This window comes from Salmo salar, chromosome 19 (assembly GCF_965601325.2).
Source record: "Salmo salar chromosome 19, fSalSal1, whole genome shotgun sequence".
Taxonomy (NCBI): Eukaryota; Metazoa; Chordata; class Actinopteri; order Salmoniformes; family Salmonidae; genus Salmo; species Salmo salar.
The window spans coordinates 68,854,461-68,870,356 of NC_138309.1; the positions used below are offsets into that span (position 1 = coordinate 68,854,461).

Consider the following 15,896-nt stretch of genomic DNA (forward strand, 5'->3'; position numbering starts at 1 on the left):
GAGACTCATATCTCCCTTGCTAACTTTAAGCATCAGCTGTCAGAGCAGCTCACAGATCATTGCACCTGTCCATAGCCCATCTGTAAATATCCCATCCAACTACCTCATCCCCATTTTGTTATTTTTTTTCTTCTCCTTTGCACCCCAGTATTTCGCCACTATGGCCTATTTATTGCCTTACCTCCCTAGTCTTACCTCATTTGCACACAATGTATATAGATTTTTTCTATTGTGGTATTGGCTGTACGTTTGTTTTTTCCATGTGTAACTCTGTGTTGTTGTTTGTGTCGCACTGCTTTGTTTTATATTGGCCAGGTCGCAGTTGTAAATGAGAACTTGTTCTCAACTGGCCTACCCAGTTAAATAAAGGTAAAATAAAATAAAAAATAAAAAGTATCAGAGCTCTACAGACAATTCCTTCGACCTCATGGAGTGGTTTTTGCTCTGACATGCACTGTCAACTGTGGGGCCTTATATAGACAAGGGTGTGCCTTTCCAAATCATGTCCAATCAATTGAATTTACTACAGGTCGACTCCAATCAAGTTGTAGAAACACTCAAGGATGATCAATGGAAACAGGATGCACCTGAGCTCAATTTCGAGTCTCATAGTGAAGGGTCTGAATACTTATGTCCATAAGGTTTCTGTTTTCGCTTTGTCATTATGGGGTATTATGTGTAGATTTTGGAGGATTTGTTTTTATTTAATCAATTTTAAAATAAGGCTGTAACATAACATGTGGAAAAAGTCAAGGGGTCTGAAAAAGTCATTCGGAAAGTATTCAGACCCCTTGACTTTTTCTACATTTTGTTACATTACAGCCTTATTCTAAAATGGATTGTCGTTTTTTTCCCTCATCAATCTATACACAATTCCTTATAATGACAAAGCAAAAACATGTTTTTGGAAATTTTTGCTCATTTATATTTCACATTCACACAAGCATTCAGACCCTTTAATCAGTACTTTGTTGAAGCACCTTGGCAGCGATTACAGCTTCATAGCTTGGCACACCTGTATTTGGGGAGTTTCTCCCATTGTTCTCTGCAGATCCTCTCAAGCTCTGTCATGTTGGATGGGGAGGTTGGCTGAACAGCTATTTTCAGGTCTCTCAGAGATGTTCGATCGGGTTCAAGTCCGGGCTCTGGCTGGGCTACTCAAGGACATTCAGAGACTTGTCCCGAAGCCACTCCTGCATTGTCTTGGCTGTGTACTTAGGGTCATTGTCCTGTTGGAAGGTGAACCTTCACCCCAGTCTGATATCCTGAGCGCTCTGGAGCCAGTTTTCATCAAGAATCTCTCTGTACTTTGCTCCGTTCATCTTTCCCTTGATCCTGACTAGTCTGCAAGTCCCTGCCGCTGAAAAACATCCCCACAGCATGATGCTGCCACCACCATGCTTCACCGTAAGGATGGTGCCTGGTTTCCTCAGATGCGTAAGTGCAACATCGGCGGATGCGGTGGATTTAGATGCATCCAATGCAACAACAAAAAAACGGACAGATTTTGATGGGTATTTTTTTAATAATGTGACTTAGATTGACGCACCGGTCTGTCAATCGACTCTAGTTAATAGACACTTACTTGTATGTTTTTATTTAACATTTTGAGATGGGAAACATGTTTTTCATTAAGTTGAACATGTGCTCTTTATGACAGAATGTTAAAATTAGGTGAAACCTTTTTGGTCCAAGTTAGACTTCTCAAAAGGCACAGAATTGGTGGAACGACCCAGTAATAGTAACAAAAGCTAGTACCACGGACAACTGTGCATAATATATCATTCTCTGTAGGCTATAGAAACGGTGTCCTTCAGTAAATAATTTCAGTGCATAAACTCACCCAAACTGTCCAGAAAGTCCTCCCAGCATGAGAAAGTGGGCCTGCTGGTGAGTCCATCTTTTGGTGTTTCAGTGGCTTCTTCGATAAGATGATAAACTTCAGTTCAGAGTAGGCCTGCAACAAACTGGAACCTGAGGTAAGCTAGTTCTTGGTATTTATTATTTTATCAAACACAGAGACAACATAAAATCCCATTAGTCAGTTGTAAAATAGGCCTATTAATTGTCCTACAAATAACTTTTCTGATGAGCGGTCTAAACGTGAGCAAATTTAAAAATTGGCATTTTGGTAATAGCTCATAGAAATGCTGTTCTTGAGGCTGAGATGTCCAGTATACATCCATATGAGGAAGAGGATAACTGAACGCATTACTAATTTTGGCACATTGCATGCGCATCATTGAGGGAAGCGTGATTGAATAGGATCGATAGTGTACGGCTGTAATGTAGGCTATATTCATATTTTAAAACTGTGTCTAAATCTATTACTTTATATCAAGATTAGTTGCAGACAGTGCTATACCACATGGATTCTTAATCATCTGGCAATTGGAACATTCTTTCACTGACCCATGTCGGCTTGACTATAAAAAGACAATAACCTTGTTCCTTTTCTGTATAAGAGTCCAAATCTATAAGAGCAACCAAAGTAAACTAAATTAATATGTTAAATGTGGCTTTGGCTACACAAGCGCCAACCTAATGATATAGCTTATGCATTGACATTGCACAGAACACATGTAATATAATTATAAATAATGAAAAAGTTACTACTTAAGTATTAACACTGAGATCAAGGCAGAAGTGTGTGAAATGTGCAATGTGAAGGCATGTGAAATGCACTTCCCTTGTTTCAACTGTGGTTGAGGTGAAAGCAAGAGAAAGAGAACCACGTCTATTTTTGAAATGCATCAGGCTCACACATTTTGTCCCCATGCAAAAACAATGAACAACACAGTACAATGTCAGCGTAAAGGAAGAAAGAACTGTTTTATCCCCCCAACTTAAATGGAATTCTGCACAAAAAGTGAACCAAGATTTTATTGACAAAATTACATTTTCGAAAATGTACATGTTTTTAGAAGATTATGCCACAAACGTTGTGCTGAACCTGAAACGAAATATGACATGAATATGAAATGTATGAATCATACAATTACAAATGACATTATGCGGGAACAAGCATCAAATCAAATGTATTTGTCATAAGCTTTGTAAATAACAGGTGTAGACCAACAGTGAAATGCTTACATATAGGAGAGTGTGACATCCTGAGGAGTCGTATACCATAAGTATTTTATATCTATGTTATAAAAAATAAACACCTTCTGTAAGCCCCATTCACAGTGAAGATGAAACCTCTTCATTGGGCTCTGCAACAAAAAAAAGACAGGAGTTAGAGTTATGTCTTGTTAAGTATGTCCTGTGATATACTGTACGTTGCATATAAGTTGCATATAAGTTAACTGTATTTCTTGTGATGTCTTATATTCATTAATTAAATGGGGCTTGCGAAAGCAAAAGTGCCAACTTTAAATCTTTGACAAACTTCTGACTTATTATACTGTAGTTACACTGTATTATTAGTGGGGTTTGTGACGCAAGACCCCCATTTTAAATCTTCGACATACTTCTTATTTTTCTTTGGAACGCGATTCCTCCTACACTGTTTAAGCTAGAAACGTCATTCAAATGTCAAAACATGCAGATCGGTCTGGAATAGTGTGCTTGTAGAACATTTTTAGATATCTTTTTACTTTTTAAACTATTACACTTTTTGTCCTCCATCCACTTTCATTCTAAAGGCCCCATTGTGACATCACTTTCAACATTCCATTCACTGTAAATGCAATGATTGCAAATTTTAACACAAATCAGCTACTTTGACCACTTTGCCAACTACTTCTTAGACAAAAGGTTAGAACATATAAAATCTTCCTCTACTTCTCTGCTTTTCAAATCTGAAATCAGAAGTAATGTCAAAGACATTTTCATCTAACTTTTTATAAACAACTGGCATTTTGGCCACTTTCCCAACAAGTTAAACAAAAATATAGAGGTTAGGACATCTTCGTCTACTTCTGTTATTCAAATCTGTCGTCGGAACAAAAAAAGATGTTACCAATCCAACAATACAGCTGTTTTAGTAACTGCATTGACACATTTTTTCTCAACTTTTTCCAAACTGCCATTTTGACCACTCCCCCAAAAATTCTGACAAAAACTTAGTGTATGAAATGCTCCTCTACTTGTCTGCTTTTCAAATCTGAAATCAGAACAGAAATAGCTTCTACCAATCAATAAGTAGAGCTGTTTCAGTAACCCACCAACTGCTTTCATTAAAGATGCAATAAGTCATGTCAGAAACTAGAAGATTCATTACTTACCAAAAACAGCTGCACATTCCAAAGTACATCACATTTTTAAGTTCTCTTTGCTTTGTCATAAAATTAGCAAATACGTTTTGACTTACCAAAAGTAATGACCACAACTACTGACAACAACCACACAATTACTGACCACAACTACTAAACCTCAAATACTGAACACAACCACACAACTACTGACCACAACCACACAACTACTGACCACAACTACTAAACCTGGAATACTGACTACAACCACAAAACTACTGACCACCACTGCTGACCACAACCACACAACTGCTGACTAAAACAACAAAACTACTGACAACAATTAGCTACTGACCACAACCACTCAACTACTAAACCACACACCTACTTATCAAAGCTACTGGCCACTATTGCCACCGGACAACAACTACTAAACCACAAATACTGACAACAACCACAAAACTACTGACCACCACTACATACCAAAACTACTGACCACAACCACACACCTACTGACCACAACCACACGACTGAACCTGTAACGATCGTCGTCGGGTGATGAGGAAGCGGACCAAAACGCAGCTGGGAGCGAACACATGTTTATTCTTTACACTGAAATAAACACGTACACAAAACCAAGACAAGGCCGATACGTTAACTTGCTCAAACACAAAGAGGCAACACCCCACAAACAGCGTGGGGGAAAAAGGAACTTAAATGTGATCCCAATCAGAGACAACTAGAGACAGCTGTCTCTGATTGGGAATCGACAGAACCCAACATAGAAATAACCCACATAGAGCTAACACAAGGCTATAACGCAAACATAGAAAACAAACCAAGGAAAAATACCCAACATGACACACCTTGACCAAAATACCCGAGTTCACCTGGTCAGGGCGTGACAGAACCACACAACAGCACAACTACTAAACACATCCACTGAACACAACTACTGACCATGTCCACACTGTAGGGCCCAAAGAACCTGCAACACAACCACACAACTACTGACCACATAATTACGGAGCACAACTACTGACCACAACCACACAACTGCTGACTAAAACCACAAAACTACTGACCACAATTAGCTACTGACCACAACCACTGAACCACACACCTACGTATCAAAGCTACTGGCCACTATTGACCACAACTAGTGACCACAACCACACAACTAGTGACCACAACTTAAAAACAGGTTGTTTTTAAGAGTCTTCCAGCATTTCCCAATGATTTTCCAATTCACTGATCTTCTAAAGTCTTAATTTCTGTAAATTAGAGGGAAGATGTGTAGTGTTTCCTCTTATGAAACCTTTTACAGCTAACCATACCATAGTTGAGTCCTCCACTGAGTGTTAACTTATTTCTAAATAATAATTTAAAAAAAAGATCTAAACTGAAAGATGAAATCAGAGTTGTGTAGTAAAGCATTATTAAACCTCCATCTCAGTGCACACGTATTCATTGGTAAGATTTTTAATTGACAAAGAATGGGATTATGATCAGATAGAATGGCCAGTAATGTTTTTATAAATTCCAAGTTACCTGTAATATCAGTAGATGTTAAAACAGTACATTTTCAAGAAAGTCTTAAATCTATCAGAAAAGCATGTATAGTTCTTAGTTGTGAGATGACATTTCCAACAGTTACTAAGACTAAGATCTTTAAGAAATTGTTTAAGTGCATTGGAAGCAATCACTTGTGATGAGCTATGAGAAGATCCAGATTTATCTAGCTTAGAATCAATAATGGCATTCATGTCAGCTCCAATAATAAGCGTATAATCTGAAGGGAGAAAATCTTTGTTATAGGAGCATAAATAGATACAAATGCTATTTTCCTCACATACAGAGTGGAACATATGTTAGTAAATCAGCCCTGTTTATAATTTCCACTTTTTTCAATTGTAAGGGGTAGATTGCATTTATGTAGAATAAGTACCCCTTTAGATTTAAAGCAAGAAACAGCTCACCCTCTAAAAGATGTGTCTCCTGCAATAGAGCAATGTATAACGACGGTCGTCAGGAATGGACCAAGGCGCAGCGGGTTGAGTGCTCATAATTAACTTTTTTAATGAAAACACTTACTCAAACAAAACACAACAAAACGATAGACGACGAATACAGACTTGAAGGCAGACAACAGCAATTCAAGTGACAACCTCCCACAAATTACAAACACAAACACACCCTAATATATAGGACTCTCAATCAAAGGCAACTAGACAACACCTGCCTTCAATTGAGAGTCCACACCCCAATTAACTAAACATAGAAAACAGACTAACTAGAAAGAACATAGACTAACAGAGCAGTGACCAAAAAAAACCCGGAATACATAAATCCACTATCCTCTACATAATACACACACCCCGAACCACATAAACCAAATACCCTCTGCCACGTCCTGACCAGCCTACACTAACAAAATAACCCTCATACTGGTCAGAACGTGACATTACCCCCCCCCCCCCCCCCCCAAAAGGTGGAGACCCCGGATGCACCTCACACACAAAAAAAACCAACAACAAATAACCCCCAAAACACTAATAAATCCCCAAAAGTACATGGGAGGGAAGGGAGGGTGGCCACCGTCCCCAACGGTGCTCCTGCAACACCCCCCCTCAACCCCAATACTCCCCCCTCAGGAGGTGGCTCAGGAGCCGGACGCAGACCCCACTCCACCCCTGGCTCACTCCCCTCATAAACTGTCTCTACAGTGATGTCCCTCTCTGTCGACCCCGGACTGTAGGGTGACTCTAGGAGCTCTGGACTGTAGGGTGACTCTAGGAGCTCTGGACTGTAGGGCGACTCTAGGAGCTCTGGACTGTAGGGCGACTCTAGGAGCTCTGGACTGTAGGGCGACTCTAGGAGCTCTGGACTGTAGGAAGACTCTAGGAGCTCTGGACTGTAGGAAGACTCTAGGAGCTCTGGACTGTAGACAGACTCACTTGGTTCTGGACTGTAGTCAGACTCACTCGGCTCTGAACAGTGGGCCGTCTCACCTGGTTCCGAACAGTGGGCCATCTCTCTCCGGGGCACTGTCGCCGGAAGCTCTGGACGAGGCACTGTTGCCGGAAGTTCTGGACGAGGCACTGTTGCCGGAAGTTTTGGACTGTAGCCAGACTCACTCGGCTCTGAACAGTGGGCCGTCTCACCTGGTTCCGAACAGTGGGCCGTCTCACCTGGCTCCGAACAGTGGGCCGTCTCACCTGGTTCCGAACAGTGGGCCGTCTCACCTGGTTCCGAACAGTGGGCCGTCTCACCTGGTTTCGAACAGTGGGCCGTCTCACCTGGTTCCGAACAGTGGGCCGTCTCTCTCCGGGGCACTGTCGCCGAAAGCTCTGGACGAGGCACTGTCGCCGGAAGTTCTGGACGAGGCACTGTTGCCGGAAGTTCTGGACGAGGCACTGTTGCCGGAAGTTCTGGACGAGGCACTGTTGCCGGAAGTTCTGGACGAGGCACTGTTGCCGGAAGTTCTGGACTGTAGCCAGACTCACTCGGCTCTGAACAGTGGGCCGTCTCACCTGGTTCCGAACAGTGGGCCGTCTCACCTGGTTCCGAACAGTGGGCCGTCTCACCTGGTTCCGAACAGTGGGCCGTCTCACCTGGTTCCGAACAGTGGGCCGTCTCACCTGGTTCCGAACAGTGGGCCGTCTCTCTCCGGGGCACTGTCGCCGAAAGCTCTGGACGAGGCACTGTTGCCGGAAGTTCTGGACGAGTCACTGTTGCCTGAAGGCCTGGTGCGTGGGGCTGGCTTAGGACGTGCCAGACTAAGGACACGCACCACATGGCTAGTACGAGGAACATGGACAGGACGTGCTGGACTGGGCTGACGCACTGAAGCCTGGTGCGTGGTGCTGGTAATGGAGGTACCATACTGGAAACACACACCTTAGGGCTAGGGCGTGGAGCGGGAACAGGACGTACTGGACTGGGCTGACGCACTGGAAGCCTGGTGCGTAGTGCTGGTACTGGATATGCCAGCCTGGAAACACACACCTTAGGGCTAGTGCGTGGAGCGGGAACAGGATGTACGGGACTGGGCTGACGTGCTGGAAGCCTGGTGCGTGGTGCTGGTACTGGATATGCCAGCCTGGAAACACACACCTTAGGGCTAGTGCGTGGAGCGGGAACAGGACGTACTGGACTGGGCTGACGCACTGGAAGCCTGGTGCGTGGTGCTGGTACTGGATATGCCAGCCTGGAAACACACACCTTAGGGCTAGTGCGTGGAGCGGGAACAGGATATATTGGACCGTGAAGGCGCACTGGCGGTCTCGAGCGCAGTACTGGCTCCACCCTTCCTGGCTGGATGCCCGCTTGCCCCTGACAAATGCGGGGCGCAGGTACTGCGCACACCGGCCTGTGAATACTAGGCCTCAACGCCGTGCACCTCACTCCAACGCACGGGACCTGACTAATACTAGGCTGTCCCCAATAAGCACGGGGATTTGGCTTGCGGCTCAATCCTGGCCCTGCCAAACTACCCGTGTGCCCCCCCCAAAAAAATTATTGGGGCTGCCTCTCCGGTTTAATAGCCAGTCGTGTTCCCCTGTAGCGTTCCCGGTTTTCGCTCCATTTCTTCCATGGGCCCTCTCCGGCCATAATCTGTTCCCATGTCCATTTCTCCCGTTGGTCCAACTCAAATTCCCATTGCTCCACTAAGTCCACCTGTTGCTCCTTCCTTCGCTGCTTGGTCCGGATTTGGTGGGAGGTTCTGTAACGACGGTCGTCAGGAATGGACCAAGGCGCAGCGGGTTGAGTGCTCATAATTCACTTTTTTAATGAAAACACTTACTCAAACAAAACACAACAAAACGATAGACGACGAATACAGACTTGAAGGCAGACAACAGCAATTCAAGTGACAACCTCCCACAAATTACAAACACAAACACACCCAAATATATAGGACTCTCAATCAAAGGCAACTAGACAACACCTGCCTTCAATTGAGAGTCCACACCCCAATTAACTAAACATAGAAAACAGACTAACTAGAAAGAACATAGACTAACAGAGCAGTGACCAAAAAAAACCCGGAATACATAAATCCACTATCCTCTACATAATACACACACCCCGAACCACATAAACCAAATACCCTCTGCCACGTCCTGACCAGCCTACACTAACAAAATAACCCTCATACTGGTCAGAACGTGACATTACCCCCCCCCCCCCAAAAGGTGGAGACCCCGGATGCACCTCACACACAAAAAAAATAATAAAAAAATAACCCCCAAAACACGAATAAATCCCCAAAAGTACATGGGAGGGAAGGGAGGGTGGCCACCGTCCCCAACGGTGCTCCTGCAACACCCCCCCTCAACCCCAATACTCCCCCCTCAGGAGGTGGCTCAGGAGCCGGACGCAGACCCCACTCCACCCCTGGCTCACTCCCCTCATAAACTGTCTCTACAGTGATGTCCCTCTCTGTCGACCCCGGACTGTAGGGTGACTCTAGGAGCTCTGGACTGTAGGGTGACTCTAGGAGCTCTGGACTGTAGGGCGACTCTAGGAGCTCTGGACTGTAGGGCGACTCTAGGAGCTCTGGACTGTAGGGCGACTCTAGGAGCTCTGGACTGTAGGGGGACTGTAGGGCGACTCTAGGAGCTCTGGACTGTAGGAAGACACTAGGAGCTCTGGACTGTAGGAAGACTCTAGGAGCTCTGGACTGTAGACAGACTCACTTGGTTCTGGACTGTAGTCAGACTCACTCGGCTCTGAACAGTGGGCCGTCTCACCTGGTTCCGAACAGTGGGCCATCTCTCTCCGGGGCACTGTCGCCGGAAGCTCTGGACGAGGCACTGTTGCCGGAAGTTCTGGACGAGGCACTGTTGCCGGAAGTTCTGGACTGTAGCCAGACTCACTCGGCTCTGAACAGTGGGCCGTCTCACCTGGTTCCGAACAGTGGGCCGTCTCACCTGGCTCCGAACAGTGGGCCGTCTCACCTGGCTCTGAACAGTGGGCCGTCTCACCTGGCTCCGAACAGTGGGCCGTCTCACCTGGTTCCGAACAGTGGGCCGTCTCACCTGGTTCCGAACAGTGGGCCGTCTCACCTGGTTTCGAACAGTGGGCCGTCTCACCTGGTTCCGAACAGTGGGCCGTCTCTCTCCGGGGCACTGTCGCCGAAAGCTCTGGACGAGGCACTGTCGCCGGAAGTTCTGGACGAGGCACTGTCGCCGGAAGTTCTGGACGAGGCACTGTTGCCGGAAGTTCTGGACGAGGCACTGTTGCCGGAAGTTCTGGACGAGGCACTGTTGCCGGAAGTTCTGGACTGTAGCCAGACTCACTCGGCTCTGAACAGTGGGCCGTCTCACCTGGTTCCGAACAGTGGGCCGTCTCACCTGGTTCCGAACAGTGGGCCGTCTCACCTGGTTCCGAACAGTGGGCCGTCTCACCTGGTTCCGAACAGTGGGCCGTCTCTCTCCGGGGCACTGTCGCCGAAAGCTCTGGACGAGGCACTGTCGCCGGAAGTTCTGGACGAGGCACTGTCGCCGGAAGTTCTGGACGAGGCACTGTTGCCGGAAGTTCTGGACGAGGCACTGTTGCCGGAAGTTCTGAACGAGGCACTGTTGCCGGAAGTTCTGGACTGTAGCCAGACTCACTCGGCTCTGAACAGTGGGCCGTCTCACCTGGTTCCGAACAGTGGGCCGTCTCACCTGGTTCCGAACAGTGGGCCGTCTCACCTGGTTCCGAACAGTGGGCCGTCTAACAAAATAACCCTCATACTGGTCAGAACATGACACAATGTCAACTTTATTCCTATGTAATTCGTCAAGACATTCGCTTATTTGGCTCAGTAGAACCCCTCAGATTACAAGAAATGATCACAAAATTAGCCATGATCCATCTGTGGTAATGTGAATACCAGTTTGATGGATAAAAGGGGAGAAAAGTAACTTATGATAGCTATAAAATGACTATTTAGTTTCCAACTAAATAACTGTAAACATATCCATTGTTGGATAAAATTACAAAACCCTTCAGATTGCCATGCCACCCCAATAACCCTGAAAAATGTATCAAAACAGTTGAAACAAAGAATCCCTCCCCTTCCTGACAGGTTGGGACACAAAAGTCCTCCCTCTCCACTCAATGTTAGACCTATGACTGAACGCAGCGGTGTCTATCACTAAAACCCTCCAAATACCCCTGAACGTCTCACTCCATTTCCTAAATATCTTGCAAGAAATGTTCAATTGACTGAATGATTAAGCCTTAACGTAGCACAAACATGGAGAACTAATTTGCAAAATAATTCAGTGGTGATAGTTGACTTCTCTAGCTACGCAGTCGTTGTCATAGCAACATAACCTGCCCAGGGACTGCGGTTGAAAATTAGCCGGCTGGCTAAAACCGGCACTTTTACTGAAACGTTGATTAGTGTGCACTGTCCCTGTAAAAATAAAATAAACTCAAACATGAGACAAGTAATCACACGAACGTTGTAAACGTAACTTAGCTATAAAATACAAATTTTCTTTTATAGAAGCTAGATACACTTTCAACAACATGTAGGTTATACTGAACACTACTGAACAGATAATCAGTTTGCTAGCTAACAGTTGTGATGATGACTTACTTAGCTAGCTGTCCCAAGCTGTCCCAGTTACTGTCCCAATCACCCTGCTGGCTGGAAAGCGAGTAGCTAGCTAGCTTGCTGGTGCTCCATTGTCGAAGTTCATAACGATCACAAGTAGTTAGATAAAATGTTCCTCAAAACTCCTTGGAGTAGTGGATAAATCCTACTGACCAGTTTACTTATGGTCATAGGTTCCCTGGTGCTTGCATGGCCCCGTTGTTTAGTCTTCCTCCTCACAGCAGTACATTACCAGCGTGGTGAATGAGATCTGCTGCTCTGGCTCCTTGTAGAATGGCTTGGCAGTCGTACCGGAGGACCTTGAAGATCAGCGTCCTTAGTCTGTCTGAAGAATTACTAGTCCAAGGTCCCAAGTAGGTGCGATCGGCTCTTTCTATATCAACCTTGTTAGATATGGATGGGATCATTCTCTGTAGGAATTCGATGGGATCGTCAGTCTTGTCTCCTTCTTTTAAAGATATTCATTTTAAATTTGAGCAACGTGAACGGTTCTCCATTTCAGCCATCTTGAGCTGCATCTTCTCCAGTTGTGACGAACAGTCGTTGATTTTCCATTTGCTTTCCCTATTTTCATCTTGCGGATTGTCCACTTTAGTAGACAGTTTGTCAATCACTTTCATCCTTCTCTCAATGTCGATTGTAAGAGCTTCAACAGCCGCTAAAGTATCTTGATGTTTTCTGTCGAGTGGTTCCACCGCCTCAGCTAACACCCGATGTAGCATATCCTTGAGAGAGTTCTGTTGCTTGGCTAACGCTTCAGAAATCACACCAGCTATGAAGGCCTCAGTTTCAGTGTTGAGGGCTGCCTTCTGACGCTTAACTACAGGAGAAGTCGGAGTAGCGCCGTTTTTCTTGCCTCCTTGGGTAGTCGGCATTATTAGTCAGTCGGGTTTGTTTTTTAAGAGTTCCTTATCAAAATAATGTAATAAAATATGGAAAAAAAGGTATTGGGTTTGAAGCGCTCTCGTGACTGCAACCATAACGCTCGTTGGTCACGTTACATCCAACCACACACCTTTTGAGCACAACTACTAACCACAATACAACTGACCACAACTACTGACCACAGCTACTGACCACAACCACACAACTACTGACCACACCTACTAAACGACAACTACTGTCCACAACTGACCAAAACTACTGACCACAACCACACAACTACTCACCACATCTACTGAACCACACACTTACTTACCAAAACTACTGACCACAACCACATAACTACTGACCACAACTACTAGACACACAACTACTGAACCACACAAATAATGATCACAACCACACAACTATTGACTGCAACTACTGACCACAACCACAAAACTGACCACAACTGACCACAACCACACAACTACTGACCACAACTACTAAACCACAAATACTGACCACAACTACAAAATTACTGACCACAACTACTGCTCTAGTCTGCACTAGCTCTGGTCCACCTCTGGTCCTGGGCATAGCTAGCTAGCTCTGGTTTGCTCTAGCTCTGGTCAAGCTCTGGTTTGCATTATGAATTATAACTACTTAAATGTGCATAAATTAGTATATAATACCCACTAAGATTAATTGAACCATTCAAGCTAGAGACACCCAACCAACTTGCACAAGTTCAGGCTATCCAATCAACCAATCAATATTTTCATCTGCCTACTTTTTCAAGTATAATCAGCCAAAACTACTATAACTTATTTCAAAACCATAAATACTTTAAAACAAACTAGCAAGCACACCACATTTTCTTCAGGAAATGCACTTTTCAGTGATGACTGTTAGCCTGAAAATGGTATTTATTAGCTAGAACTACAGCTAGCTATCAGTTCATTCGGAAAGTATTTAGACCCCTTGACTTTTTCCACATTTTGTTACGTTATTCTAAAATGTATTTTAAAAATTGTTCTCGTCAATCTACACACAATATGTCATAATGACAAAGCGAAAAAACGTAATTTTTTTGATAATTTATGAAAAATATAAAACAGAAAGATCTTATTTTTAAGTATTCAGTAGTAGGCCTGATCACCAACAACGACGAGACAGCCTATAGGGAGGAGGTCAGAGACCTGGCCGGGTGGTGCCAGAATAACAATCTATCCCTCAACGTAACCAAGACTAAGGAGATGATTGTGGACTACAGGAAAAGGAGGACCGAGCACGCCCCCATTCTCATCGACGGGGCTGTAGTGGAGCAGGTTGAGAGCTTCAAGTTCCTTGGTGTCCACATCACCAACAAACTAGAATGGTCCAAACACACCAAGAAAGCCTATTCCGCCTCAGGAAACTAAAAAGATTTGGCATGGGTCCGGGAGATCCTCAAAAGGTTCTACAGCTGCAACAGAGAGAGCATCCTTGAGATGTTTCTACAAATTGCTTGGAGTCCGCCTGTGGTACATTTCATTGATTGGATATGATTTGGAAAGGCACACACCTGTCTATATAAGGTCCCATAGCTGACAGTGCATGTCAGAGCAAAAACCAAGCTATGATGTCAAAGGAATTGTCCGTAGAGCTCAGAGACAGGATTGTGTCGAGGCACAGATCTGGGGAAGGGTATCTTGAAGCATTGAAGGTCCCCAAGAACACAGTGGCCTCCATCATTCTGAAATGGAAGAAGTTGGAAAACCACAAGACTCTTCCTAGAGCTGGCTGCCAGGTCAAACAGAACAATCGGGGGAGAAGGGCCTTGGTCAGGGGGGTGATCAAGAACCCGATGGTCACTCTGACAGAGCTCCAGAAGGTTCACCTTCCAACAGGACAACGACCCTAAGCACACAGTCAAGACAACGCAGGAGTGGCTTCGGGACAAGTCTCTGAATGTCATTGAGTGGCCCAGCCAAAGCCCGGACTTGAATCCTATCTTACATCTCTGGAGAGAACTGAAAATAGCTGTGCTGTGACACTCCCCATCCAACCTGACAGAGCTTGAGAGGATCTGCAGGAAAGACTGGGAGAAACTCCCCAAATACAGGCGTGCCACCGTCATACCCAAGAAGACTCAAGGCTGTAATAACTGCCAAAGGTGCTTCAACAAAGTACTGACTAAAGGGTATGAATTCTTATGTAAATGTGATATTTCAGTTTTTATTTTAATGTTTTTGCTTTGTCATTATGGGGTATTGTGTGTAGATTGATGACGAAAAAAACCAACAAGGCTGTAATGTAACAAAATGTGGAAAAAGTCAAGGGGTCTGAATACTTTCCGAATGCAATGTACGAACCTATTCTACATAGTTCAACTACCACAAAAATACTTTTAAAGAGCTGCCATCACTAGATGCACCATTACATTTCTTTCCACAAATAATTTACACTAAAAGTTTCACAAAAGTAAATCGCGCATCTATCTATCTGAAACCCACAGCATGATTGATTGAGTTGCTTTGCTTTCCTAAGAGTGTTGTCCACATGATCCTGCCTTTTAATCCCATCTTCTGACAGAAGATGGCTTTGTTCTGTATCTTTCTTGTGTCAGTTTTCACACGCAACAACTGTAGTTTAGCCATTTTTGCGATCGAAATGCCGCGCAATCGAAAGAAATAAAGGTTGATATAGTAGTCTATCAAAATAATCAGACCAATTATTTTACTAAATATTACTTTGTCTATATGTATGATTTGCTTTAAATAGTAAAGTAAAAGCAAGCCCAACAACTTTACTTTTAAAGTTACCATCTAGTTCATATATGCTGTTACTTTGACAGCATATAGCAATGTTATAGTATAGCGGTTTCATTGGATAGGCCTGTATGTAATATGGTATAGAAATATTACATTTGAATGATTTTATAGGATAAGCAGTGTAATACAGTACCTGTCCATGTTCGGTGCACAGGCAGCTTAAGGGCCGGATGGGTGATCTCCACGCTCACTCTCAGTCGTGCTCTCTCCTCCCCTCTAGGCCCCTTTCTCATGTTCACCCTGTTAATGTGCAACGTTTCCATTCCTTCTTCTTCCTCTTCCCTACTCTCATCCTCCACCTCCATCTGCGTCACCTTTCTTTCCATGTCGTTGTTCTCTCCGTCTCTTTCGTCAATGTACTCTATTCCTTCCGTTTCGGGGTCAGCGACTGCGGCTTTTGTTTCTACA

General features: G+C 44.4%; 1 protein-coding gene across 7 annotated transcripts in view; it reads right to left on the reverse strand.

The window, feature by feature from the left end:
* Positions 1 to 2,865: 2,865 nt before the first annotated feature.
* The window catches only part of si:ch211-180a12.2 (uncharacterized), a 67,637-nt gene continuing 54,606 nt past the window's right edge, over positions 2,866 to 15,896 (reverse strand). For 5 of the 7 annotated variants that reach the window (XM_014159295.3, XM_014159296.3, XM_014159292.3 and 2 more), the window contains 2 exons: positions 15,622 to 15,891; positions 2,866 to 3,215 (listed from right to left, as the gene is read on the reverse strand). In XM_014159295.3, coding sequence (XP_014014770.3) covers positions 3,184 to 3,215; positions 15,622 to 15,891 — 302 coding nt within the window. In that variant the 3' untranslated portion in view covers positions 2,866 to 3,183. The remainder of the gene's footprint in view (positions 3,216 to 15,621; positions 15,892 to 15,896) is intronic. The other 2 variants (XM_014159294.3, XM_014159290.3) reach the window with 1 other exon arrangement.